At 44.7% G+C, this 26064-nt stretch overlaps 2 protein-coding genes across 2 annotated transcripts in view; both read right to left on the bottom strand.

Moving 5' to 3' along the window:
* LOC136388562 (secretoglobin family 1D member 2-like) overlaps positions 1-26064 on the bottom strand; it is a 395093-nt gene that overhangs the window by 272612 nt on the left and 96417 nt on the right. The window lies entirely within an intron of this gene.
* LOC136388559 (mammaglobin-A-like) overlaps positions 24690-26064 on the bottom strand; it is an 87076-nt gene continuing 85701 nt past the window's right edge. Inside the window, exon 3 of the mRNA XM_066360382.1 lies at positions 24690-24876. Within this exon, the coding sequence (XP_066216479.1) occupies positions 24838-24876 (39 nt within the window). The 3' untranslated portion in view covers positions 24690-24837. The remainder of the gene's footprint in view (positions 24877-26064) is intronic.

The raw sequence follows: 26064 nt of genomic DNA on the forward strand, positions 1-26064 counted from the left end.
AGGAGAGACAGGACATCTATCTGTTCCTGTATGTGTGCTGAGTGGGGATAGACTTGTCAACTTTTTGATTCAGGTCAATGCTCTAAACCAGGGGTAGTCAACATTTTTATACCCACTTTCATATCTCTGTTACTAGTAAAATTTTAAAACTTCCCACCGGTTTCATAGTAATGGTGATTTATAAAGTAGGTAAGTAACTTTACTTTATAAAATTTATAATGCAGAGTTACACCAAGTTAAAGCATATAGTAATAATTACTTACCAAGTACTTTATGTCAGATTTTCACTAAGTTGGGAAGAATAAATCTTTATAAAACAACTTACTATAGTTAAATTTATCTTTTTATTTATACTTTAGTTTCTCCACTACCGCCCACCATGAAAGCTGGAACGCCCACTAGTGGGCGATGGGGACCAGGTTGACTACCACTGCTCTAAACAAAGGAGCTATCTGGCCAGGGCCTTACAGGAATATTTCTTGCCCAGCACTGTCTAATACACAGGTGCTGACCAATATAGGTTATATATTCATTGGTTGATCTCTATTTATTATAGTAATTAAGTCATATTTTTTATGCTGTAAGGTATCTTTTACCTGATATTGTTTTTTTACTGGTCAGGAAAATGGCCTCAATGAGGCTGAGAAAGAAATCCAGGCCTCTGTGGATGAAACCAGGGTGTGCCACATGGGTCCGCAGGGTCTCAGCCAGGCCACTTCACAAGCCCCTGGCGTGTTTACTTCACAGCATCCCAGTCACTGGTCCCACGAGTCCCCTTCCTTTCACCTCTCGTCCCCATGCAATCTGGCTTCCACCCCAACTATTAAACTGAAATTCGTGATTTCGTCCATATTAATCTTGAAGCCAATTTAAATTTGGTATATTGTAAGAAGTAGAAGTCTTTTTTTATTTTCCTAATGGATATTGGCAATATCTGACCAAAACATAAATAATCCTTTAATGGCTGAATTGTAACATTGATGCTATAATTTAAGTCCCTTATATATAGATAAATCCATTTTAGAGCTCTCTAATGGTCCTTAGTATGGTTGTCTTTTTTCTTCCTCTTTTTAGTGAGAAAGAGAGACAGACAGACAGTCAGGAAGGGAGAGAGATTAGAAGCATCAACTCATAGTTGTAGCACCTTAGTTGTTCATTGATTGCTTTCTCATACGTTTGACTGGGGGATTCCAGCTGATTCAGTGACCCCTTGCTCAAACCAGTGACATTGGTTGTAAGCCAGAAGATTTGGGGTTCAATCCAGTGACCTTCAAGCTCAAACCAGCGACCATGGAGTCATGTTTATGAGCCCATGCTCAAGCATGCACCCTCGGGGTTTTGAACTTGGGTCCTCATAGTCTTAGGACAATGCTCTATCCATTGCACTACTGCCTGGTCAGGCTGATGTCCATTTCTATGTGAACTCATCTGGATCAAGAAGAATTATTTTTTTAGTAATTTTTAATATCTGATATGCCAAGTATCTACTCAGTGTTCTTCCTAATATCTTGGCCATTTTCAAACATAGATTGTTCCCTAGGAATTTTAAAATAATTTTAACCAGTCTCTGATGAAGCTCCAATGGGATTCAGGATGAAAGTACTACAATGATTTTGTGTATAAATATTGGAACTATTGATATTTTTTTGTAATTTGTCTTCCAAAAACACAGTATATACCACCTCACTCATTACATTTGTTTTATGTGTTTTATAATTTGTCACACTTATAAATGAGACATCTTTATTCCATTTTTAATTCTCATTGTTGTTTGTAGCATGCCCAAGCTGTTGTATTTTTATATATATATATTTAGCATATATCCAGCCACTTACAGGCATCTCATCCTATTATTTTATTTCTCTGAATGGTGCTCTGGGAGTACGTCTCATGTCTCCGGATGAAAGATTCATATTGTCTGCAAATGAAAGTTTTTTCATCATATCTTTGGAAATAGTTAAGATTCTTTCATTTTGTTATCTTAGTGTAATACTTACAACTCACAGATCCATACTAACAATTAATAAATAATGGATATATCAGGCATTTTCCCTATATTTTAATATAATTAGCTTTAGCACTCACTCTTTTAGAGTGATGTTTGCAGTTGACTTTGAAAATTGATTTTCTTGGTTCTAAATAGTTTTCTTCTATCTTTACTTAGAACTGTTTATATTAAGTGGGAGGTGGGGAGGCAGACAGACAGGCTCCTGCATGCACCCAAACCGGGATCCAACTGGCAAACCCCCTACCAGGCAATGCTCTGTCCATCTGGGGCTGCTGCTCCACTGCTCTGCAACCAAGCAATGTTAGTGCCTGAGGCAGGCTATGGAGCCACCTTCAACTACCAGAGTCAATTTGCTCTAAGCATTCAAGCCATGGCTTCAGGAGTGTAAGAAAGAGAAAGAGAAAGGAAAGATGGAGGGGTAGAAAAGCAGATGAAAGCTTCTCCTGTGTGCCCTGCCTGGAAATCAAACCTGGGATTTCCACATGACAGGCTGACGCTCTACCTCTGAGCCAACCAGCCCAGGTTCTTACTTAGAAGTTTTACTAAGAAAGTTTATCAGATTGTACTACATACATCTGTTGAGATAACACTGTTGATATAGTTGTTTGTAGCTGAATAAACCCTTGCTTCTGAATTTTCCTATTTAGGTTATGAAGGCAAGTCTCCTCATGGCCTTAATCTAATTGGTACACAGAGGAGAAATTTTACTACACACAAACAAAAGACATTCCACAGCAGTTTTGGGGACTGGTTATGGGATGCTATGATTCAGGGAGTCTAGGAAAAAACTATATTAATCATAATGTGGAGGTTGATTTTCCCAGGTCACTCTCATGCTCTCACAAGACAGTGGAGTTTTCTGAAGACTACATAGCATGTGATGTTGCAAAGGAGTTAAGATGGAAGCAAATATGTGTTGCATCTGACTTCTACTGAGCCAGACATTAAGAGACGTGGGAAGACCCAAACACTGATACTTCACCCACTAAGAACAGACATTTAAGTAAAGACCAAAGAAATAACAGAAATTGAAGTGAGAGTAAAGCAGCATTGAAGAATTGCTGCACACTGCACATGCCTATATGTTTTAAAAATGCAATTAAAAAAAAACAGATTTTATTGAATTTACTGGGGTGATGCTGGTTAACAAATTATGTGGCTTGCACAGACACAATTCTACAACACAAGTGTGAACCCTAATGAAAAGTGTGGGCTTTAGGTGATAATAATGTGTCAGTACAGGATAGGTTCATCGACTGTAACACATGTCCCAGGCTGATGGGGGTGTAGATGGTTTGTAAGTAGGATGTATGTGGAAACTGCACTTTCTGTTCAATTTCTCTGTGAACCTAAACCACTTTAAAGAAAACAATAAGTTGATTCCTGAAGATGTCAGCAGAGTAGGCAGACGCGCAGACTCCCAGCTCACACCACAGAACTGGATTATAAACTAATTTATGAACAATCAGCATGAAAAACTAAATCTGGACTACAAGAACAGCTATCAAAAACCAAGGAGCAAAGAAGAGGCCACAACAAACTCGGTAGGGAGCACCTGAATCTCCCCTGCTTACAGGAACAGAGGGGGGGGGAGTGAGGCTGGGCTCTCACTCCAAGGAAAAGAGCATTAATTCTGCTGATAGCCACTTGGCTGGTGACCAAGGAATGAGATGTTTTGAAAGGACCTACTTGTCTTCCAAAAAGAAAGGAGAGAGAGAGAGACAGATGGTGAGGGGGAGAGGAATGCAGGGGGACAATCTAAAAAGCTGACTCATTCAGTGCTGGAGGCAGGCATAACTGGGGTAGGGGCTGATCCTTCCACAAAGCAAAATATAAAAGTACTTCCAGGTCACAGAGATACAAACATCTCTCCAGCTCCAATCAGCACAACAAGTCACAACTGAAAACAAAAAGTGGGGAGGAGGGGCAGTAACTCAGGTCTCCATGGAGATCTGAGATACACCTCCCCCTACTGAAGCTGAGAAAACAACCCGCCCCCAGAGAGATTAACTGACAGAAGAGGACTTCAGAGCCTCAGGTCACACCCACGGCATTCCTGGATACAGTTTCAAATAAGCCCCCTGCTGAGATCAGCAAATAAGACTATCACCTGTTAAGAAAACAAACAAACCAAGACTTCGAAGTGGCCCAAATATGAAAGTGGATTACAAATAATAGCTGATGCCAAGCCAAGAAGACCTAGAAATAACACAATTGAAAACTGGAGACAGACAACACCAAGCCTAGCTTAACCAGCTCTACAGACAAAACACCCAAACACAGATAATGAGAAGACAAAGAAGTGCAATTCAAATGAAAACACAAGAGAAACCTTTAAAAGATGACTGAGTGATATGGAAATAACCAAACTTCTGAGTGCGGAGTTCAAAATAATGATTCTAAGGATGCTTAAGGATATTAGAACAACAATGGATGGTCATTATGAACACCTAAATAAAGAAATAGCAAGTATAAAAAAGGATATTGAAATATTAAAAAAGAATAAGTCGGGGATGACAAATACAATATCAGAAATGAAGACCACAATGGAAGGAATTAAAAACAGGATGGATAGAGCTGAGGATCGAATTGGAGCAACAACTGGAATGAAGGCATGAAAGCAGAGAAGAAAAAATAAAAGGGACTCAAAAAGTCTGAGGAAACTCTTACAGAGCTCTGTGACAACATAAAGAGAAATAACATCCACATTTTAGGGGTTCCTGAAGAAGAAGAGAAAGAACAAGGGATAGAGACTTTGTTCAATCATATCATAGCTGAAAACTTCCCTAAATTAATGTAAGAGAAACTCTCATAAGTTCAAGAAGCACAGAGAACTCCATTAAAGAGAAACCCAAAAAAACCTACACCAAGACACATCATAATTAAAATACCAAAGCTAAGTGATAAAGAGAAAATATTAAAAGCTGCGAGAGCAAAAAAGGTTATCACCTACAAAGGGGCCCCCATAAGGATGACATCAAACTTCTCAACAGAAACACTTAAGGCCAGAAGGGAATGGCAAGAAATAATCAAAGTAATGCAGAACAAGAGCCTACAAACAAGACTACTTTATCCAGCAAGACTATCATTTAAAATTGAAGGAGAAATAAAAAGTTTCCCAAACAAAACAAAAAAAAAACTCAAGGAACTCAATACAACCAAACCAATGCTGCAGAAAATGTTAAGGGGCATGGTATAAACAGATCAAAGTAGAAAAAGAATATAGCAAAAGAGGAATACAACTTTAAAGAATAAAATGGCAATAAACAACTACATATCAATAATAACCTTAAATGTAAATGGATTAAATGATCCAATCAAAAGACATAGGGTAGCTGCATGGATAAGAAAATAGGACCAGTACATATGCTGTCTACAAGAGGCACGCCTTAAAACAAAAGATGCACATAGACTGAAGGTAAAAGGATGGAAATAAATATTTCATGCAAATGGAAATGAAAAACAAGCTGGGGTAGCAATACTTATATCAGACAAAATGGACTTTAAAACAAGGAATATAGTAAGAGATAAAGAAGGCCACTACATAATGATAAAGAAAGCAATCCAACAGGAAGACATAACTATTATAAATATCTACACACCTAATATAGGAGCACTTAAATATATAAAGCTGATTTTGATGGATATAAAGAGTGAGATCAACAGCAATGCTATTTGTCGCAAATACTTTGTTCCCATGGGCAGGTCTCTTTCAGCTGCCTCTCAGAGAGCTCCATTCTGAGATAATTTTTCTATGTTTTCGTAAAATATACAAAAATAAAATTTACCACTTTGATTTTATTAAGGGTAGAATTCACTGGCATTGGGTACATCATGGTCTCCATTTTTCCACCATCCATGTCCACAATCATCCCGATCAGAGGCCCTAGCCATTAACCTCGCTCCCCAGCCCTGTCCCTCCCGGCCCAGCCTTTACGGTTGTGCATCACCTCATCTCCTGCACCGTCACCAACTCAGGAAGGACACATTCCTTCCCAAGACCTTATCTGTCACTGTTATTACAGTGACACCGATAAAGACCCTGCCATGCCCACCTTGCAGAGCTAGAGAAGTGGCCAAGGAAAGGTCTCCAGGTGACCCCCTGGGGATGCTGGGAGTCTCTGTCTCATGCACAGTCTTGCTGTCCTCCCCAGTTCAGGGGCTGTCATGGCCTCTGCAGTCACGTGGTGCTGCACCCGCAGCAGGGGAGGTGGGGATGGGGACCACACGGTTCCACCCACAGAGGTACTCATGTTGGTCCTGGACTGGGGCCTGCACATCACTTGCTTTTGAAATCTTCCCTGTTGATGTTGAGAAGACACAGAGGCCAGGCTGGAGGCCAGTGGTGGGACATCCTTTGTCACACATCCAACGACAGTAACAGTTTATTCCCTTCCTGAAGACCCGTCAGGACAAAGTGAGACAGAACCTACAAACCTCCCAGGACAATGGCTGCCCACAGGGGTCTCCATGTTTGTAAACTCTTAAACATTCTAGAAATATTAACAATGATTGATAATTATTGTTTTGATATTGATAATTTATTCCAAATGTTCCCAAAACAGCTCTTGATGGGACTCTTATATCATAGAAGAATAAAGTGACCAGAGAGGGATGAGTGTGCCTGTCAACATGTGTGTGTGTGTGCATGCGTATGTCTCTGAGTGTGTCTGTGCGTGTATGGGTGTGCATGGTCCTGGCAGTGTGTTAAAACATGAATGTGAATGTGTGTTGTTTCGTGCACACAGTGTGACTGTATACAAAGGAATATTTCAGGGTCTGAGAGGGAGAAATGGCTTCACTGATCTGGGGACGGGACACAGACCTTGCACACAAGGCTGTCAGCTGTCCTGTGTAAGAACAACATAGATGAAAAGGGACCATGACGAGCCCACGTGCAGTGCTGTGATCCACCGTCATGATGAGAGAATGACATGTAGGCAGGATGCCTGAGCAGAGCGTCTGGGTGAGCAGGGATATGGGGGTGAAGGGGAGCCTGGGACAGGATCAGGCCAGGCCTGTGTGCCCTGCTGGTGAAGGGTCTTGTCCTCCCCACACGATTCCAGGCTGCGTTTCTCAGGCTGTTGTAAGAGCCCTATGACACTGTGTCCACCCAGCACAGGATGTGAATGAACACAGAAGGCGTTCCAGAAAATAGAGACTAATTTAAGTGGACATGTTCCCTCCTGTGATCACATAGATTGTAAAAGCTTTGGACACAACTGATTACAGTAGAAAATACTTATCTTCCATTTTCTCCACCATATTCTGTATAAATATATAATGTATTATTAGAGAAAGGCTGCAGATCATATAATAAGTCCTCTTACTTAAAACATTTAGAAACACATGACCTACACTTTTTCAAAGTTGCAAAAATGTGTTTGAGGGAGGCTTGGCCGTGGAGGAGCAGGACCTAGTGGACTCTTAGGGTCAGCAGGCAGAGAAGCTAACGTAGGCCCATAAGAGCCCCCAAACAGATCCACACACAAAACCCAGACTTGTCAAGTCTCTGCCATGGGTAAAAGGACTTTGTAGATGTGATAAAGTTACAGATTTTGAATTAGGGAGATGATCCTGAATTTTTTGGTGACCTCTAAATGCCATCCCGCATATTTTATATGAAGAAGACCACAAGATTATCACACACACAGAAACGATACAGCAATGTCCCCTCATGGGGAAGAGATAGGAGGAACGTTGGTACCAGATGAGGACAGTCATCAGTCCTGGGCTGGAGGCACCAGGGATAGATGTTCCCCTCGATGTTCCAGAGCCAGCATGACCTCCTGACACTGAGATTTCAGCAGAGGTTACAGATTTTAGACTATTGTCATCCGCACATGGAAAAAAGAACTTAACTGAAGCCACCAAGTGTGTGTCACAGCAGCCACTGGAAACCAATCCCGATCTGTGATGTATCCGTCATCTGAATCAGCTGCCTCATTGGACAGGGCCCATTAGCCTGGATGGGCTCATGGAAGAGTAGGTGGGGAGACAATATGCCCATCTGACGTGTTCCTCCTGCAATAAATGTGGATGGTGTGTATGGAGCTGTCCACATGGGAGATGGATCCCATGTCCAGGGCTTTAAGGAGACCCTTTGGGAGGAAGCGGTAGCTGGGGTGGAGGTGAGCAATGCGCATGTGCAGAGTTCAGGGAGTAACTGAAGTTTGAACCCTGCGGATTCACTACAAGTGGAAAAGTGGACAGAAACCATATCACACGGGGCCTTCCGGGCATTGACTCCAGGGATGGGGTGAGGACTGAGCAGGGTTTGTGCTGACGATGAGGGCGCAGTAGCAGCGATGTTGCTGGGTGGGAACCATGTGACCGCTATCAAACTGCTGTCTCCGCAGTCCGCGCCCCGAGCAGTATGTTCTCTGCTTTTACCCTCAACCATCCCGCCCTCAAGGCCACATGACCGGACAGTCTGTGGGGTCATGCAGGATGGCTCCTGAGCGCATATACCCGCCGGGATCTCTGCACTCAAGCTGCCCTGGTCTCTGAACTCTGCGTCTCTCTACTTTACTCCGAACACCACCCACAGGCCGCTTCATGATGAAACCACTCAACTCAAGCCAGAGACTGTTGGATAAAACAAGACAGGCAGCGAACTGCAGGAAAGAAATTTATTAAAGTAAGAGTTGAGTTGAAACCTTCACATTGTCCGGGAAGGATCAGGTCATCATTGAACGACAAAAAACTCACATGGAAGATTGTTAATATATATCTGTTACATTCCATTAGTATATTTCTCTAAAATAGAAAAAGAAAGAAAAGAAGTATCAGTCATGAAGATCCTGCAGAAGCCATGTTAACACAGACTGGTGTTCACAACCCAGATGTGGAAGGAACTGCAACCAGCAAAGGGAAGTGGAGGCACCAGGCAGGTAGCCGTGCATGTGGGGAATTCAATAGTCCTGGTCCAGACCTGACTGCACAGACCGTGCGAGTCAGGAGAGAACCATGTCCACACCCCGCAGATAAACCCTGTGTGTCCCCAGAGAAGGGCTCAGGTCTTTAGTGGAGCGAGGAGGGGGCTCAGGAGTTGGGCAGAGCAGCCCGGTGTCCTTTCTCTGAGTCCCAGGACGAGGACTCCTCTTGTCACTAAACGGGGACACAGGGCTGAGGTATTAATTTGGGACAGGATGGGACGTGGGCCATTCTCCTTGCAGATGTCCCGCCTCGAGGAGTGGACATTCCCCACACAGCACACAGACTTCCCCACACTGAGAATCCAGCTAGTGAGGACATTTGTGTGAAACCTGAGTTAATTCCAGGGGCAGACATGTTGAAAGACACCTTCACATCTGTGTGATCTCTGCATGAGGACATGATTGAAGTGTTTCAGCTCCACACGGGGCTGCAGAGGACACGGGGAGGGTCGCGGACCCCTGGCTGGGAAACATGGGGTAGGTACAGGAGTGGCCTCGGCTCTGTGAGAGCTGGCAGAGCCCCCAGCAGCCACCCCTCCATCCTGACAGAAGGCGGGGCCAGCTCTCTCCCTCTTGCTGTGTCCCTTTCTCCTTCCCAGTCCTCCAGTAAGACTCTCAGGGACTGTGCCACTGGGTGAGGAGACACGTCCTGCTGGGGGAACAGTCTCTGGTCCTGCCCCATCACATCCTGTGGGCCTGGCTGTCCCTTTCCTCAGGACACTGTGGGGAACCTGGTGCCCAGGGAGGTGACCTGAGAAGGACGAACATGCCCAGCACTGTGTGCAGCCTTAGTCCAGCTCAGCAGGTGTCATGTTATCATGGACCTGGTGTGCACGGGCCACTAGATCAGAGGTGAGCAGGGGGCAGCTGCCTTCACACCCTGTGTCCCCAGAGCAGCACCCTGACCTCCCTCCTGGCTGCACAGCTGAGCTGCAGCCTCTCTGCCAACAGAGAAAGAAATTACCAAGGCACCGAAGACCTTCATTCTTTTTCAAAACAAGATGTTATCTATGTATTGTTTCACTGTCTCCTTGGCCTCAACAGCTTCTGCAGAGGCATCGTATTTCTGAAGACTGGCTTTGTACATGAAGGCGGGGGGCAAAAACAGTTCTGCTAACTCAGTAACAACATTTGGACAGACCTGTCCTGCATTTGCTGGAGCAGAAGGAAGAAAGAAACAAGTTATGCAAATAAAGTCACATTTCCCCTATGGTGCCTGACTTAGAATCTGACAGAAACTTCTGGGAGTTTATAACCCCCTTCCTAATAGTGCCCAGAACAATGCAATATCCTGGAAGTAAAGACTTGCTCAAGATCCCAGAGCAAGCCGCAGAGCTCTGTCTGGAAAGCTGGTTGACCGATCCCTAGTTCAGGTTTATCCTTTGTGAATCACACCCGCCACTTTCCAGGACTCTCCTACTTTGCTGAAATTCACACTCCCTAGATTTCAAAAATTAAGGTTTGCCTGCCAATACAGTGACACCTTCTTTAGTCCTGATATGGAGGGAAAGCAGATGTTAGTAATCAGTCTTTCAATGAATGGCAGAGTCAGACTTACTACAGGTCAGAGAAAAAGGACTAAATCTGGAGAGCAGTGAGGAAACCTATTAATGTTAGAAGATGCTCCTTTGAGACTAAATTAGGCTATAGGATTATGTCATTAAATGAAGACTGCCAAAAATGTTCTGAGAAAACAACTCTGAGTTTCACACATCTGAAATTATGCACATGTCATGATGGCTCTTGTGTTCTGCACTGATGTACAGAATTCCGCAGAGAAGGTGGGAGGTGGGAACTGGGGCTTACTACCGACCCCACCGGGATTGTGCTGAGACCTGAAGTGACCACGTTCTCTGGTCTAGATCCTCCACCCACCCCCAAGCCTTTGTCACCACTTGCTGCCCAGGACGTGTCCTACCAGGCTATGATCACACCGGATCAGAAAGCAGCTATACAGAGATGGTGAGAGGGTCAGATTGGAGGCCACACAGAGAAACAGGAGGAGGATCAGAAAGGCAGGTGAAAGAGATCGACTCAAAAGGACTTGGGTCCATATCAAGGGTATGAAGTCACACCAAAATATTCTTCAACAAATGCTTAGAACAAACCAAGAAAAATAGCAGCTGTCACCCAAACGATGGCACTGGGTCTCCAAGTCCTGGCCGGATGCCTAGAGAACGAGCAGCACGTGTTGACTGGCTGAGGGCTGCCGGTTCTCAGAGCCCACGGGAAGATTGATCATTCCAAGATTCAGACAACACCGGCTCTTCCTGAACTGAGAACTCTGCTAGAGCCCTTCCCGCCTGCACATCGTATGAGTCTGAATCCACGAGTTCACAGGCCGTGAACTCAACCGGCACCTAAAAGACCCAGGGAAGCAGAATGTCAGACAAGACCTGGAGCTGCCCTCTGACACACAGCATCTCACTGCTCTGTCAGAGCCACTCTGGGCGGCAGCTGCGAAAAGCAAGGACAAGAGGAGACTTGGAGAGAATACGCATTTGTTCAAGGTCACAGCGCTGCTGAGTGGCTGAACCATGACTCACAACCAAGTTCCATTACATCATGCTGCTCTGACACATAGACCACAGACAGGGATGAGGATTCCGATGAAAAACCCGTAAAACGAGCCTGCACTGATGTCTCAGAAAGTTCCTGATATTTAGGAATTGGTACAATGAGCCCTGACTGCTGGGGCTAGTCCACAAGTGCCAGGAAAGGTTTGGATTCTACTCTGCTCACTCCCAGTTCCTAATACATCACCCAGTTTAGAGAAAGTTACTTACCCAAGCTAATTGTACTTCAATTACAAATGATACTCTCATAACAGCAAAAAGCCAGTGACTAGCAGCAACATGGGACTGGCTTTCTCCTGGACTTTGCTTTGCGTTCAGCTATAGGAACACAGAGGAATTAGGAGCTGGACACAGGAGCCTGCTGAGCCCGGGGTTATAAGCTTTGAGGGTCATTCCCACAAAGAATGTGGCAGGTCACCAGACCTGGTTATACCCCACCGTTCCTCTGAGGAATGATGCCGTGCTTGAACGTCACAGACTCTAGTGACTTGGTCAACGATCTGCATTGCTGGAACCCTGACAAATTCTTTGCATCAACACTGAGGTTGCGGTTAGAAATGTACACTCAGTGATTGACAGGAAGCCCCTGGGATTTGGCTCCTTAATTCCAGGCCGTGTCTGGTTTGCTGATCTCTGTCTGCCTGGTGCCGGGCACAGGATGAGGGTCAGCAAGTACCCCTGGGTGTGCAGGACTATGAATTAACAAACTACTCAGGTGGGTTAGGGAGCATCTTTAGTGTGAGATGATGCCTGCTGTGCCAGGGTTCCTTTGGCAGTGGAGGGAGAAAGGTCAGTGGGCTGGAGACAATTGTGAAGAAATCAGAGGTGTTCTGTTCCCGAGAGAAACCTGTGACAAGAGGAAAATTACATCCCAACTCCTAACTTTCTACTTAATGTAACATATCCAAACTATCAAGTGACATTTTATATCAAATCAAAGCAAGTTCCGGGCCTGACCTGTGGTGGCGCAGTGGGTAAAGCGTTGACCTGGAAATGCTGAGGTCGCCCGTTCGAAACCCTGGGCTTGCCTGGTCAAGGCACATATGGGAGTTGATGCTTCCTGCTCCCCCCCCCCTTCTCTCTCTGAGTCTCTCCTCTCTCTCTCTCTCCTTCTCTCTCTCCTTTCTAAAATGAATAAATAAATAAATAAAAATATTTTTTTTAATCAAAGAAAGTTCCTACTCTTTGTCTATTGTTTAAATAATATGGAGCTATTTCAAATCACATCCAACACTAAACTGTCCTGATTGATGGATTCACCTGTCAGTTAGGAGGATCGCCCCTTCTGAGTCCTCAGGGTCCCAGCAGTACAAACAAGTGCCCACAGGGCCCGTCCTCTGCGTGTCCTCAGCCATGACCAGATGCTCCATGGAAACACAGGGGAGGCATGGCCAGTTCTGAGGAAGACATTAGGAGGCAGTGTGGTCACAGAGGATCATTCTGGGGAGTCACTCAGGAAGGGGACAATTGTGACAGTAGGAAATGGTAGGAGGAGGGGTCCTGAGGGAACAGCCTGGAGAAAGACAAGACACCATCAGCCAGGTGGCTTACAGGGACAAGGACTCGTGTTACCCTGAAACATAGGCGTGCCTGGTGGAGGAGGGGAGCTTTGTGACTGGGGAGGCAGGAAGGGCTGAGTCAGGAAGGTCCCTATTCTTCTCTGGGAGCCCTGGGGGCAGGTGGTGAGTGGGTGAGACCCAGCTGGACACTGTGCCCCCGGACTTTCCTGCTCTGTTTCCCATCTCAGGTCAAGGTCATATGGGGTTTTTTTAATTATTTATTTCCAAAAAATAATAAAAAGGATTAAACAAATAGGAAAAAATTACAAGTGTGGCAAGGATGCATTTTTGTGCAGATGTAATTGGTGCAGCCAGTAATAAAAAGGACTGGAGTTTCCTAAAAAATTACAACTAGGATTACAGTGTGATGGGTCAAGTTCAGCTCTGCGGACACGTGCAGGGTCTCAAACACTTACTTGCACACCCATTTATTGCAGCACAATTCACAATAGCCAAGAGCTGGAAGCAGCCCAGGTGTCCATGGACGGATGAATGGGTAAACAGAGTCAGAGCACACAGATAATGGGATATTGCCCTTATCCCCACGGTAAGGCAGGAAATCCGTCACATGCTGCATCCGGGTGAACATGGGGGACAGTACACTGCATGACATAAGCCAGTCACAGAAGACAGTAATGTGGGATTCCTACACATGAGGTTCCTAGAGCAGTCAGATTCGTGGAAACAGAACATAGAAGGGTGGTTCCAAGGGGCCTGGTGGTGAGGGAACAATTTTCAGTAAAATAAAGTCATCAAGGTAACTGTGAACTGATTAGAGCTACAAACAACCATCGTCACCCTGCATATGGGTGCTTTGGGAGGCAAAGCTCTGTAGATAATAACAGCGGTAATTAAAAAGAATAGTAATAATTTTTATTTGTACCTAAAGTCATTGTGCAAACATAATTTATCATATTTAAGCATCACTACTAATCAATAAGCTATTACATTTCCCATCTTAACAGTTGAGTGTACTAACTTTCAGAAAGTAGGAGACTTGCTCAAACTGGCAGAGTTGGGAGGCCGCTAGGTCGCGCTCAGGCACTGATGTGCAGGATAAAGTACCCAGTGCTACCCAGTCGGGGTGTCTGCTAGTGGGGACGGGTCACATGCAGACGAGGTAGTGACAGTGAAGTCCCAGCTCAGCTGCTCGCAGCTCAGGTTCTGCCTCAGTTGAACTCTCTAGTTGATGCTCATTCTAGTTCCTTCATCTGTCTGTTCAACTCTTTTATCTTCTTCTCCTTTTCAATTAGATCACTGACTGACAGCAGTGAGCGCTGCCCAGGCCGGGAGCACAGACTCTTCTTCACTGCTGGTGGAGTGCAGAGGGTGCAGACACTTTGGGGGACGGCTTCCCGTTTCCTGTGAACCAAACATCCTCTTACCACAGGGTCAGCAACTGCACTTTCTGAGAACAAAGGTCCCACCTGGAGTGTGACGCTGAGCTGGGGAAGGCTGTGCGTGTCTGGAATTCAGGGAACAGGGTGTCTCTGGGTATTTTCTGGTCGATATTGCTGTGAACTTAAAACTCTGAAAATAATGATTAGTAAAGAAAAAGAGGGAAAACATTTTGTTGAAAACATTCTCTTCAAACAACAAAAAACATCAAATACAGTGTGTCTTTAAGTCATGGTGCACTTTTGACCGGTCACAGGAGAGCAACAAAGGATGATAGAAATGTGAAATCTGCACCAAATAAAAGGAAAACCCTCCCAGTTCTGTAGCATGATGTGGCAGCATGTGTGCATGCACAGATGATGACGTAACACCGTGTACACAGCGAAGCAGCCCACTTCTATGCCAGTCGAGATGTGGACGGTACAGAGGAAAGTTCAGTGTGCTCTGTGGCTCACTAAATTCAAATCAATGACCAAAGTGCAACGTGAATATCAGCATGTTTATAACGAAGCGCGACCACATAGGAATAACATTACTCTGTGGGATAAGCAGTTGAAGGAAACCGGCAGTTTGGTGGAGAAACCCCGTTCTGGTAGGCCATCAGTCAGTGACGAGTCTGTAGTGCTCTATGGGATAGCTACCTAAGGAGCCCTAAAAAGTCTATGCGTGAGCCCACATCGAACTGCACTGAATAGGTATGACACTGGGAGAGTTTTCCTTTTATTTGGTGCAGATTTCACATTTCTATCGTCTTTTGTTGTTTTCCTGTGACCGGTCAAAAGTGCACCATGGCTTTATGGACACACTGTATAAAATCAATCAATGAATTGGTCATGAATTACACATAGTAAATCTACTGTCAGAGAAATCTTAGAAAATCTACTGAGAAAAACTCAGAACAAATTAAAGTTCACGATGTAGCTGAACACAGGATCGGCAGGGAACACCCACCCGTCCTTGCCTGTAACCCTGCACCACCGCACCGGGGACAGAAACCATGACACCATGGCAACCGGAACTCTAGCAGCAACAGAAATGTACTGAAGGTCAAACACTTATTTGAAACATGCACATCTTGAAGGATAAAATCATAAAATTTACTCACAGATAGAACAGGGATCTAGAAACACCAAGGCTCACACCTCGTTCCTGAAGAAACAGTAGAAAAGGTGAGGAAGTCATGTGTTCTCAGATATTCTGCAGTTTCAATCCCCCCTTCAGAATCCCAACCGGGCAGTTTACACTTTGTATTGAATTCTGAGGTGCTGTTTGGTTCTTTCAAATTAAGAACGTGTTCATTTATTGAGTTGTGAGGAACAGTCCAATTTTAGGACCAGACTACCTGGATTCAATCTGAGCTCTGGAACTTTCTACCTGTAATGTCTTCTGCAATGTGCTGGCCTTCTCTGCCTCAATTTCATCATCTGTAAACAAGGGTGACATCAAGGAGTCTGTGTTAGGTTAAGTATATTAATTCAGGGAAATGCTCAGCACAGTATCAGTCAGTAAATTTCAGTTATTAGAAATATGCAATAACATGAAAAATATAAGTAATAAGTCAAACAGATAGATCACCTTATCCTTAAGGGCAAATATGAGACTGAATCTCACCGACTCTGCCAGGGAGGGAACTGTTTACCTGGGAGCTAACACCGCCTCCTTCTGAATTAGCTCTGGTTCTATCGGGGCTTCTCTAGGGAAAATAAGATCATTGCTTTCCAATCACTTAATTTACTGTTTTATTGCATTGATGTGACTGTTTTGGTGACTTTATTATCCTCACTACTGGATATTGGAGCTCAGGGTCCATGAAGTTAGTGGGTGGGGACAGGTGTTCTCCTTCCCAAGACACAGGGTCTCTGAACTCCTGTCCTCAGCAGGATGCACTGCTGACACGCGTCCTCTGGCTGCTGTTGAGATCCCAGGGCTCCTCTAGCCAGGTCTCTAACTGGTCAGCAGGTACCTGGCGATGGACACATTTCAGACCTCACCCCTGGGTCTTGATGACCTCATATAGATTTATAGGAATGTATCCTTTGGTGACACTGGTTCTCATGTCCCACCTTCCCTGTCATTAACATCCTTGTTCCATTTGAGAAAGACAGACAGCTGCCCATCATTTCTCAGATCCTACGTAACACTGACTGCATGTAAAACTCTAGACTCCAAATAAATAACTAATCAATATTTTTTAGCACCCAAATTTTTCCTAGGGAGTTGGTTCTGTGTCTTTGTTTTGAATAACATAAGGAAGGACTTAATTCAGCCATGACTAGTTAGTCCTTAAAAATTATTTTGAGGCCCTGGCCAGTTTGCTCAGTGGTAGAGGGTTGAGCTGGTGTATAGAAGTCCCAGGTTTGATTCCTGGCCAGGGCACATAGGAGAAGCGCCCATCTGCTTCTCTACCCTCCCTCTTCTTTCTCCCTATCTCTCTCTCCTGCAGCCAAGGCTCCATTGGAGCAAAATGGCCCTGGTGCTGAGGATGGCTCTATGGGTTCCACATCAGGCACTAGAATGTCTCCTAGTTTCAATGGCGGCAATGCCCCATAGAGGCCGAGCATCGCCCCCTGGTGGGCATGCCAGGTGGATCCAGGTCGGGCACATGTGGGAGTCTGTCTGTCTGCCACCCCGCTTCTCACTTCAGAAAAATACAAAAAAAATTTATTTTGATCACTTCTCAGCCTTAGGCTTTAGATCCAGTGTGAAAATAATTTAGAGTGATAGATCACAATGACATTTGTGGTCAATATTTTAAAGGATTATGTTTAATCAATTCACATCACTACCATGTACTTATCCTTTTCACATGTGCAGTCATGTGACAAGTATTTTCAGAATTAAAACCTCCAAGGATGAAATCTGTGACTAAAATGACCTCATTTTTACCAAAAAATAATAATATCCATGGATAGATGAATTAAAAACAGGCCTCACTCAGCTCATTAACAGTTGTATTTATCAGTAACATCTAATTATATACATTAAAGAAGTATCTGATTTCAAAGTATATCTTTGCTATGTATTCAAAGCTCTGAGATCTCTGATGGTACCCGAGTCACCATGTTCCTCACCTTACAAACTCCATGAGCCATGTTAGTGCCTCTTCCCTCACCATTGTGCACTGGTGAGTCATGAAATTTATGCCCTGAGGGTTCGGGGACAAGTGTGAGCACCTGCACCGCTCCTTCCTCTCCCCATAGACTCATGCCCACAGCCCCTGGACCCCTGACCGGGCTCTGACCTCCTCCTGCCAGCTGACAGCTGCAAAGGGAAGCTCGGGCTGAAAAAGGCCTTGGAGCAGCGGAGTGTTTCTTCTTCTTCACCAGCTCTTAACACAACTTAATGGATCTCTGTGTTGAATATAGGTAAAAGGTCATAATGTCATATTAATAGGAAAAAGCAGTAATTTCTCCCTAGATTCTCATTGTGTGTACTGCCTAACCTGAACAGTTCATAATGCTGATATCAGTCCAGGAGCCATTGCAGACACGACCTGGAGGTGGAGGACCCTTCTTTCAAGTGCACATGGACTCCTGCACTGTCCCCCATCGGGGACACTTTGTGACCCGCTGTATCACGTGCTCTCCCCACATGGCTGACCCTTCTTCCCAGGAAGCCCAGGAGTGTGTTCATCACAATGCATTTTGCATAAGGAACACAATTTTTAACTTCAAACTTGAAAATAACATCAAAGTGACAGAGATGTTGCAATGATCTCTATTAGAAAAAGGCCTGTGCACATTACCCAGACCACCCACTATTGACATGTTGCAGCTTTTGCTCCAATGTGAGGTCTATTTGGGGTATTCTAGTAAAAAAAACAAAACCTGAGAACCTCAGCTTGTGAGACAAATCATCCAGCAGATATGTGAAATCTTACTCATCAAATTACAGCCCTGCATCCCACCCCATCTGTTAGGCAGATAAAATATATTATGCTCACTTTGTTAAAGATGGCGCTGCCCACGTGGAAGCCCGTCGTCCAGGTGATATTAATGTGTGTTGGGGGCAGGCTATGGTTAGGCAGGATCCTTGTAGCCTGGGGCTTGGTTTTAGGACTAAGCCTTTCCCACCCTTTTTGATATGGGGTGGTACAATCCCATCATGCCCCAGATAAATGACTTTGTATTAGAGACTTCCCTATTTTGTATATTGGATTAAAGGTTTTGATTTCTGCACTATAAAGTGTGGCAGACCGAGAGTTTGTTCCCTCAGTTCCTGCGATTAGCATTAGAGAAGAGAGCAGAGAAAAGGCCACGTGGAGGAGACCAGGAGAAGCAGCCAAGATGGTGTAGTGCTGAGTGAGAAGCCAGTTTGTGCAAAGTTTGTGCAGGGAGAAGGTAGGAGATGGGGAACAGAGGTGAATAAGTCTGGTGAGCTAGAAACCTTTGATTCTAGGAAACTCAGATAAGTCAGTAGCTTTGTGAGCACTGAATGAGGGGGTTTTGGAGCCCACTGTGGATTTCTACATGACCGCCAGGTGCAATCTAGGATTAAAGATGATGGCCCACCAGTTTTTGGCTCCATTGTTTTTTTACCAACTGTCCAAATCCAATCAGAACCTACATGGGACAGGTGGCTGCAATAGTCGCCGTGTAAACTGGTTTCACACCATCCCAGAGCTCTGGAAAGTTCAGACACAAATTCCATGGCAAATTCAAGACTTCGTTACAAAAATACAACCGAAATGTGGCTTAAGGCCCTCTCAAACTCACAGTGATCTTGCAGGCTGCATTCAAAGGAGCTTGGGGCTCTGCAGACATGACACTGTCTTGGGCCCATGAGATTTCCAGGTGGTGCCCAGTGACTTCCTTCCCCCAGTAGTAGAAGACACTGAGCTCAGGGACTCTCCTTCCAGCCTAAGACCCTTGGCAGCGGGATCGAGGTCAGCAGACCCAGGAGAGGCTCTGTTACAGTGCATGTGTTCTATGGGGGAAGAAGTTCCATAAAGAATCCCGAGGAAGAACTGCCTCTAGCAGTGAGGCCCCGTCCTCACAGCTCCTCCTGACCCGCCCACAGTCAGTAGGTGCGCTGGTCCCTGCTTGAGGCACATGCTCCTCCTTGTACGTCAGCCTCTCCTGTGAGCAAGAAACTGAGGACAGCAAGTCACAATGCCACTAAATGACTTCCCCAACAGAGAAGTTTCAGTCCTGTGTATACACAACTGGCATTTACAATGATGAAAATAAGCAGATTTTCTATGCGTTGACCCTAGGGCCCAAAGGCATCACACTGTGGCTCCCAGGACAGGCTGAAGGAAGCCTGTGTATTCTGGAGGAACACCCTGGAAATAGAGGCCAAAAGGCCTCAGGGCTTGTGAGATGGCCCAGGAAACGGACCAGCTAATTCTCACTTCAGGATCCTCAAGATTATTTACTGTTCTTAACTTGATTCCTTGCTCACCAGAAAGATCTTTCTTCTTGAACAGAGTTTTGTAGGGAAGGGGACAATTAAAGTCTTGTGTTTCTTGTTAATATTAATCCTCATTAATCACTAACCATGAAAGGTGTACATACATATAGCCTTAGCATCTTCTCCAACTCTCTCACACGGTGGACATGCTGCTTCTTAATGTAAGACATAAGAGAGGAAACCTTAAAGTAATATTTCTCTTGTTTTTTAAAAAAATGTTTACTTTATTGATTTTTGAGAAAGAGAAAGGAGGAACAGAGAGAAGACATCGATCTGTTCCTGTATGTGCCCTCACTGTGGATCAAACCAGTAATCTCTGTCCTATAGGATAATGTTCTAATCAACCGACCTGTTGGCTAAGGCCTTAAAGGAAGGTTTCTTACCCAATACTGCCTGGTACACAGGTACTGACCAATGAAAGTTATATGTTCACTGGTGGATGTGTTTATTACGTTAACTATGTCATCTTTGTCATGTGGTAGGCTATTATCTTTTACTTGCTATTAACTTTTCTATATGTAAGAAAAATGGCCTCCATGAGGCTGAGAAAGAAATCCAGGCCTCTGAGGATGAAACCAGGGTGTGCCACATGGGTCCGCAGGGTCTCAGCCAGGCCGCTTCCCAAGCCCCTGGAGTGTTTACTTCACAGCATCCCAGTCACTGGTCCCACGAGTCCCCTTCCTTTCACCTCTCATCCCCATGCAATCTGGCTTCCACCCCAACTATTACACTGAAAGTCCTGATTTCTTCCATAGTAATCTTAAAGACACTTTAAATTTTATATATTATAAGAATTAGAAGCCTTGCTTCTTTTCTTCCTGATGGTTATTGGCAATGTCTGACCATATTTTACTATACTGCTCACAAAAACTTGAGGATATTTTATCACTTCATATTCATTTTGAAATATACCCTAATTTTTGTGAGTAGTATATTTCTCTGACAACTAATCATTTAATGACTGAGTTGTAACATTGTTGATGCTATATATTAAGTCTCCTTTATATGTGGATCCATTTTGGAGCTCCCGATACTGGTTTACACTACAGTATAGCTGTTTGTTTTTTGTGTTTTTTTTTTTAGTTAGAAAGTGAGAGAGAGAGAGTGAGACACAGACATACAGGGACAGACTGACAGGAAGGGAGAGAGATGAGAAGCATCAACTCATAGTTGTGCCACCTTATTTGTTCATTGATTGCTTTCTCATATGTGCATTGACCATGTGGCTACAACAGACCGAATAACCCCTTGCTCAAGCTAGCAACCTTGGGTCCAAGCTGGTGAGCTTTTTGCTCAAGCCAGATGAGCCTATGCTGAAGCTGGCGACCTCGGGGTCTCGAACCTGGGTCCTCCGCATCCCAGTCCAATGCTCTATCCACTGCGCCACCACCTGGTCAGGCAGCACATTTTTTTATTAAATTGCTTACCATCCTAGTGTTGAGTTTTAGAAGTTCTTTATATATTTTGGTTATTAACCCATTATCAGACATACTGGCGATATGTTCTTCCATCGTGTGGGATGTCTTTTGCTGTGAAAAAGCTTTTTAGTTTGATATAAACCCATTTGTTTATTTTCTCCTTTATTTCACTTGCCCATGAGGTATATTGGCATACATATGGCCAGTAGGAATACAGATATAAAAAAAATGTACTTCACTAATCATCAGAAAAAATTCAAATTAAAACCACATGAGATATCACCTCACACCTTTCGGAATGGTGCTCATTAACAAATCAACACACAGTAAGTGCTGGCAAGGGTGTGGAGAAAAGGGAACCCTCCTACACAGCTGGTGGGAATGCAGACTGGTACAGCCACTGTAAAAAATGGTATGGTATTTCCTTAAGAAATTAAAAATCGAACTGCCTTTTGACCCAGCTATCCCACTTTTAGGATATATCCTAGGAATTCCAAAACACTGATTCAAAAGAAGATATGTGCCTCCATGTTTATTGCAGCATTGTTTACAATAGCCAAGATCTGGAAACAGCCCGTGTCCATCAGTGGACGAATGGATAAAAAAGCTGTGGTATTTATACACAATGGAATACTACATGGCTGTGAAAAAGAAGGAGATCTTAGCATTTGCAATGGCATGGGGGGACCTGGAGATTATTATGCTAAGTGAAATAAGCCAGGCAGAGAAAGAAAAATATCATATGATCTGGCTTATATGTGGAATCTAATGAACAAGGTGAACTGAGGAACGGAATAGAGGCAGAGGCGGGGTCATGAAGAGCAGAGGGAGAGCTGTCAGAGGGAAGGAGAATAAGGGGATGGGATCAGAGAAGGTGAAGGCATTAGTGAAATTATATATACAAAACACATGGGTACAGATAACAGGACAGCACGTCCCAGAGGGAAGGGAGCGAGGGAGTTAGGAGAAGGGAGACAAAGGAATGCAATGGGGGCCATGTGGTTAAAGAGGAGGTGCTATATTGACTGAGACACAGGAATCCATGTTCTCACAATGAACTAAAATTAATAAAATTATAAAAAACACAAAAAAAAACAAAAAAAATGTTCCTGTCAGATTGATCTAATGCCGTAAGCATCCCTATCAGTACCATGACAGCAATGTACTCTGTGTTATGAATGTCTCAAAACCGTTTTCTCAGTTCTTCTCTTGCCTGGTGCGTGGTTGAACCTGCGAGATTCGTGCCCTGAGGCTGATGAAGGAAACGTGTGAGAGGCTGCACCGCTCCTTCCTGCTCCCACAGACACCTGCCCGCAGCCCCCGGACCCCTGACGGGGCTCTGACCTCCTCCTGCGGGCTGTGAGCTGCAAAGGGAAGTCCGCAGAAGGGAAAGGCCATGGGGCAGCGGAGAGTGTCTCCTTCCTCTCGTTCACGAGCTCTTGTCATGAAGCGATGGCACTGTGGTGGCTACTTCTCCTTTCTGTGACACAGCCCGGGAGGGAGAAGGCAGAAAAATGTCAGAGATGCTTCCTTTGCTCCTGAATATCCCTGTGCACGGTGCCTTCATAACGCTGGGGACCCAGTCCAGAGGCCATTGCAGATGCAACCTAGAGTTTGGGGACCCTTTGTCCACCTATCAGATTTTCTACAACCATCTCTGAATACAGTTTCAATTCTTCCTTTTCGTGCCTTTTTCTTTCTCACTTAAAACACTGGCTACAGCCACCTGCTCTGTGGGCTCTCAGGTCCGAGGGCAGTGGCTACTCAGGTTCCCAGATCCACTGCTGTCCCCATGTCCACGCCATGCCCTGCTCACCGGGAGCTCTCCATTCCTGACCAAAGGGGCAGGGACAGGACAGAGCCAGTGACAGAGGTGACTCAGGCAAAGCAGGGCTGAATCCTGTCTAGTTTAAACATTGAGGTATGGCCCAAATTTTGACTTTTAAAAATATTTCATTTCTAAATTTTTATGGTAATTACAGATATCTTTGGTCCCTCCTTCATCTGTGTAACTGACCCTCGTCATGGCCCTGCAGGGGGCAGTGTGGTCCACCCTTTCATTCCTACAGTGACAACCAGCAGTGAGGTTGGAGTTCCCTGGGAAAGAAGCAAAGTGAGTGATTTTAACTCGGACTCAGCTCTCCTCACTGTGGCCTGTCCCCACTATCCTGACACCAGGGGTGGGTGACGAGTGCCCTCTGCTCACACCAGCATGGGTCCCTCTCACCCAGCCTGAGCCCTGACCCCTTCTCAGGACAATTCAGATCCCACCAAGGCTGACTTCCACCAGCCATAACCCAAACTGGGAACAAGCAGACAATACCGTTGTTTCCATAAAAAGTGTTATAATGTCTTTATAAATATTAACCAAAAGAGACTATAGTAATAATGAATATGCACCAGTGAACCTCTGTGGGTACATGCATCTTTATATCAATGCCATTACAAGATATATTATTTAACATGTTTTTATGGAGAAGTGGGTACAAATACCAAAGACTCAATAAATCATATGAGAAACTCCCTCCCACTTCTTCAAAACACTTTCAGCCAGTGACACCATTAAGTCCAGGCAAAAGGACACTTTCCCCGACCCAGTCCTTATATTATATTACACACAACAAACACACACACACACACATACACACGTTAAGTCATGGGCCATGCTCAGTTTTGGTTCTCTGACGCGTGTACAGAAGTTTGCATTTGCTCAAATGGGCACTGGGCCATCTGGGAGGAGCCTGTCCCCTCAGGCTGCAGTGGGCGTGTCCACAGAACAGGAAAAGGCCCTGTTGTGGAGTCCCAAGGGGAGATAGGGCTGTAGTCGCTGGATCCCCATTGCCCAGTTAGACTGGCCACCAGTTTGCTAGGGAGAAGAAACCTTAGGATTCTGAGCAATAGCAGCTCCGAGGAGGGACGGGAGCAGGAGGCCGAGTCACAGGTGAAGCCTGATTGGGTGGCCGGGACGCCCCCGCCTCCTCAGACTCTGCCCTCTGTCCACTTTGGCACCAGTGGCCTCAGCACAGCCCTGAGCTGCCTCAGGAGAGGGAGGGCACTGTTTACGGGTTCCTGTGTGTCCTGGGAGCACCTCTCATCTGATGACACGGTTGGAGGTGTCAGTCAGAGGACATTTGTCTGTGTTCCTAAGAAGAGCTGGTATGAACGATGTGGATTGTGCCGAGAACATCAGTGACTACCAGGGTGCGGGCAGGGATGTTGGAGACGGGGCGGGGCAGAGCTGGCCCCCAAGAGCCCATGTCAAGCGGCAGGGTGAGGTCCCCAGCAGCTTGTGTGCGGGAGAGCAACACGTGTCATTACGTCTCTCTAAAACCCCCTGTTAGTCAGTTACAAGGAAGAACGTTAGGTTTGCAGATGCTTTATTGAAGGGAAAGTGTATGTGAGGTTTCAACAATTGTCTTGTAGTCTGTAGATCAAAAGACAGAAAAGGGTGCTAAGTCGTGGTTTCTACTCATCGTCAGTCGGTTTCTGATCATTCCCTGTAGTCTGAGCCAAAGGTCTGGTGCAAAGTTAATATGACTTACACCAAACACTATTGTATATTGCATCCTGGAAAACAAACACAGAGTCATCACTTATATTTTATTGTTCTTACAAAAGACAATCCTGCAAAACAAACATGTTCTCTATTGTTTCCCTGGATTGGTCCTCACCAGCGGCAGAGAGCTGGTGCTGGAAGTACCGTTGGAATTCTCTGCTGTGTCCTCCCGCTCAGGAGACCTCTGCTGATGCCAGAGGGGTGGTGCTTCCAGCACTTCCCCAGCGGGGATCCCTTTGCTGATTTTCCCTGCATCTTTCTTTTTTTTCAAGAACTCAATAAATACTCTGTGTTGTCAGTTTTCAGTTCCTCAGCCCAAATTCAGGCAATGTACAATGTGAGTTTCTACATGACCTGCATGTTAGAACTTGGGCTAACGGATGGATGACGGCACCCTATCCTTTTGAGACTACAAAACTTTGGACATGCTCACTCTTATAGACTTGTCTGGTCTAGAGGTTTTATTAAAGTTCTCCTCATCTTTACTTGAGAGGTTCTTACTTTTAAAAAAAATTTTTTTAATAATTTTTTATTAATGTTAATGGGGTGACATCAATAAATCAGGGTACATATATTCAAGGAAAACATGTCCATGTTATCTTGTCATTCAATTATGTTGCATACCCATCACCCAGAGTCAGATTGTCCTTCGTCACCCTCTATCTAGTTTTCTTTGTGCCGCTCTCCCTCCCCCTTCCCCTCTCCCTCCTTCCCTCCCGCCCTCCCTCCCCCCTCCCCCAGTAACCACCACACTCTTGTCCTTTTTAAAAATTTTAATCATAGTAAATATGCATAACATAAATATTATCCTTGTCTGTATTTGAGTGTATACTTTAGTCGTGTTAAGAACATTCACTCTTCAGAGCAACCAATCTCTAGGACCATGAGATTCATTTTTATACTCCACCTATAGGTGAAATCATGTAGCTCTTAACTTTTTCTGATTTATTTATTTCACTCAGTATAATGTTCTCAAGGTCCATTCATGTTGTTGTAAATTCACTATGTCATCATTTTCTATGGCTGAGTAATATTTCATTGTCTGTATGTCCCACCTCTTTATTCAATCCTCTATTGAGGGACACTTTAGTTGCTTCCATGTCTTGGCCACTGTGAATAATGCTGCGACGAACATGGGGGTGCACATGTCTTTTCGTTCCTATGTTTTCGAGGGGATTTTTTGTAGATACCCAATAAAG

The sequence above is a fragment of the Saccopteryx leptura genome, chromosome 1, assembly GCF_036850995.1.
Source record: "Saccopteryx leptura isolate mSacLep1 chromosome 1, mSacLep1_pri_phased_curated, whole genome shotgun sequence".
NCBI lineage: Eukaryota > Metazoa > Chordata > Mammalia > Chiroptera > Emballonuridae > Saccopteryx > Saccopteryx leptura.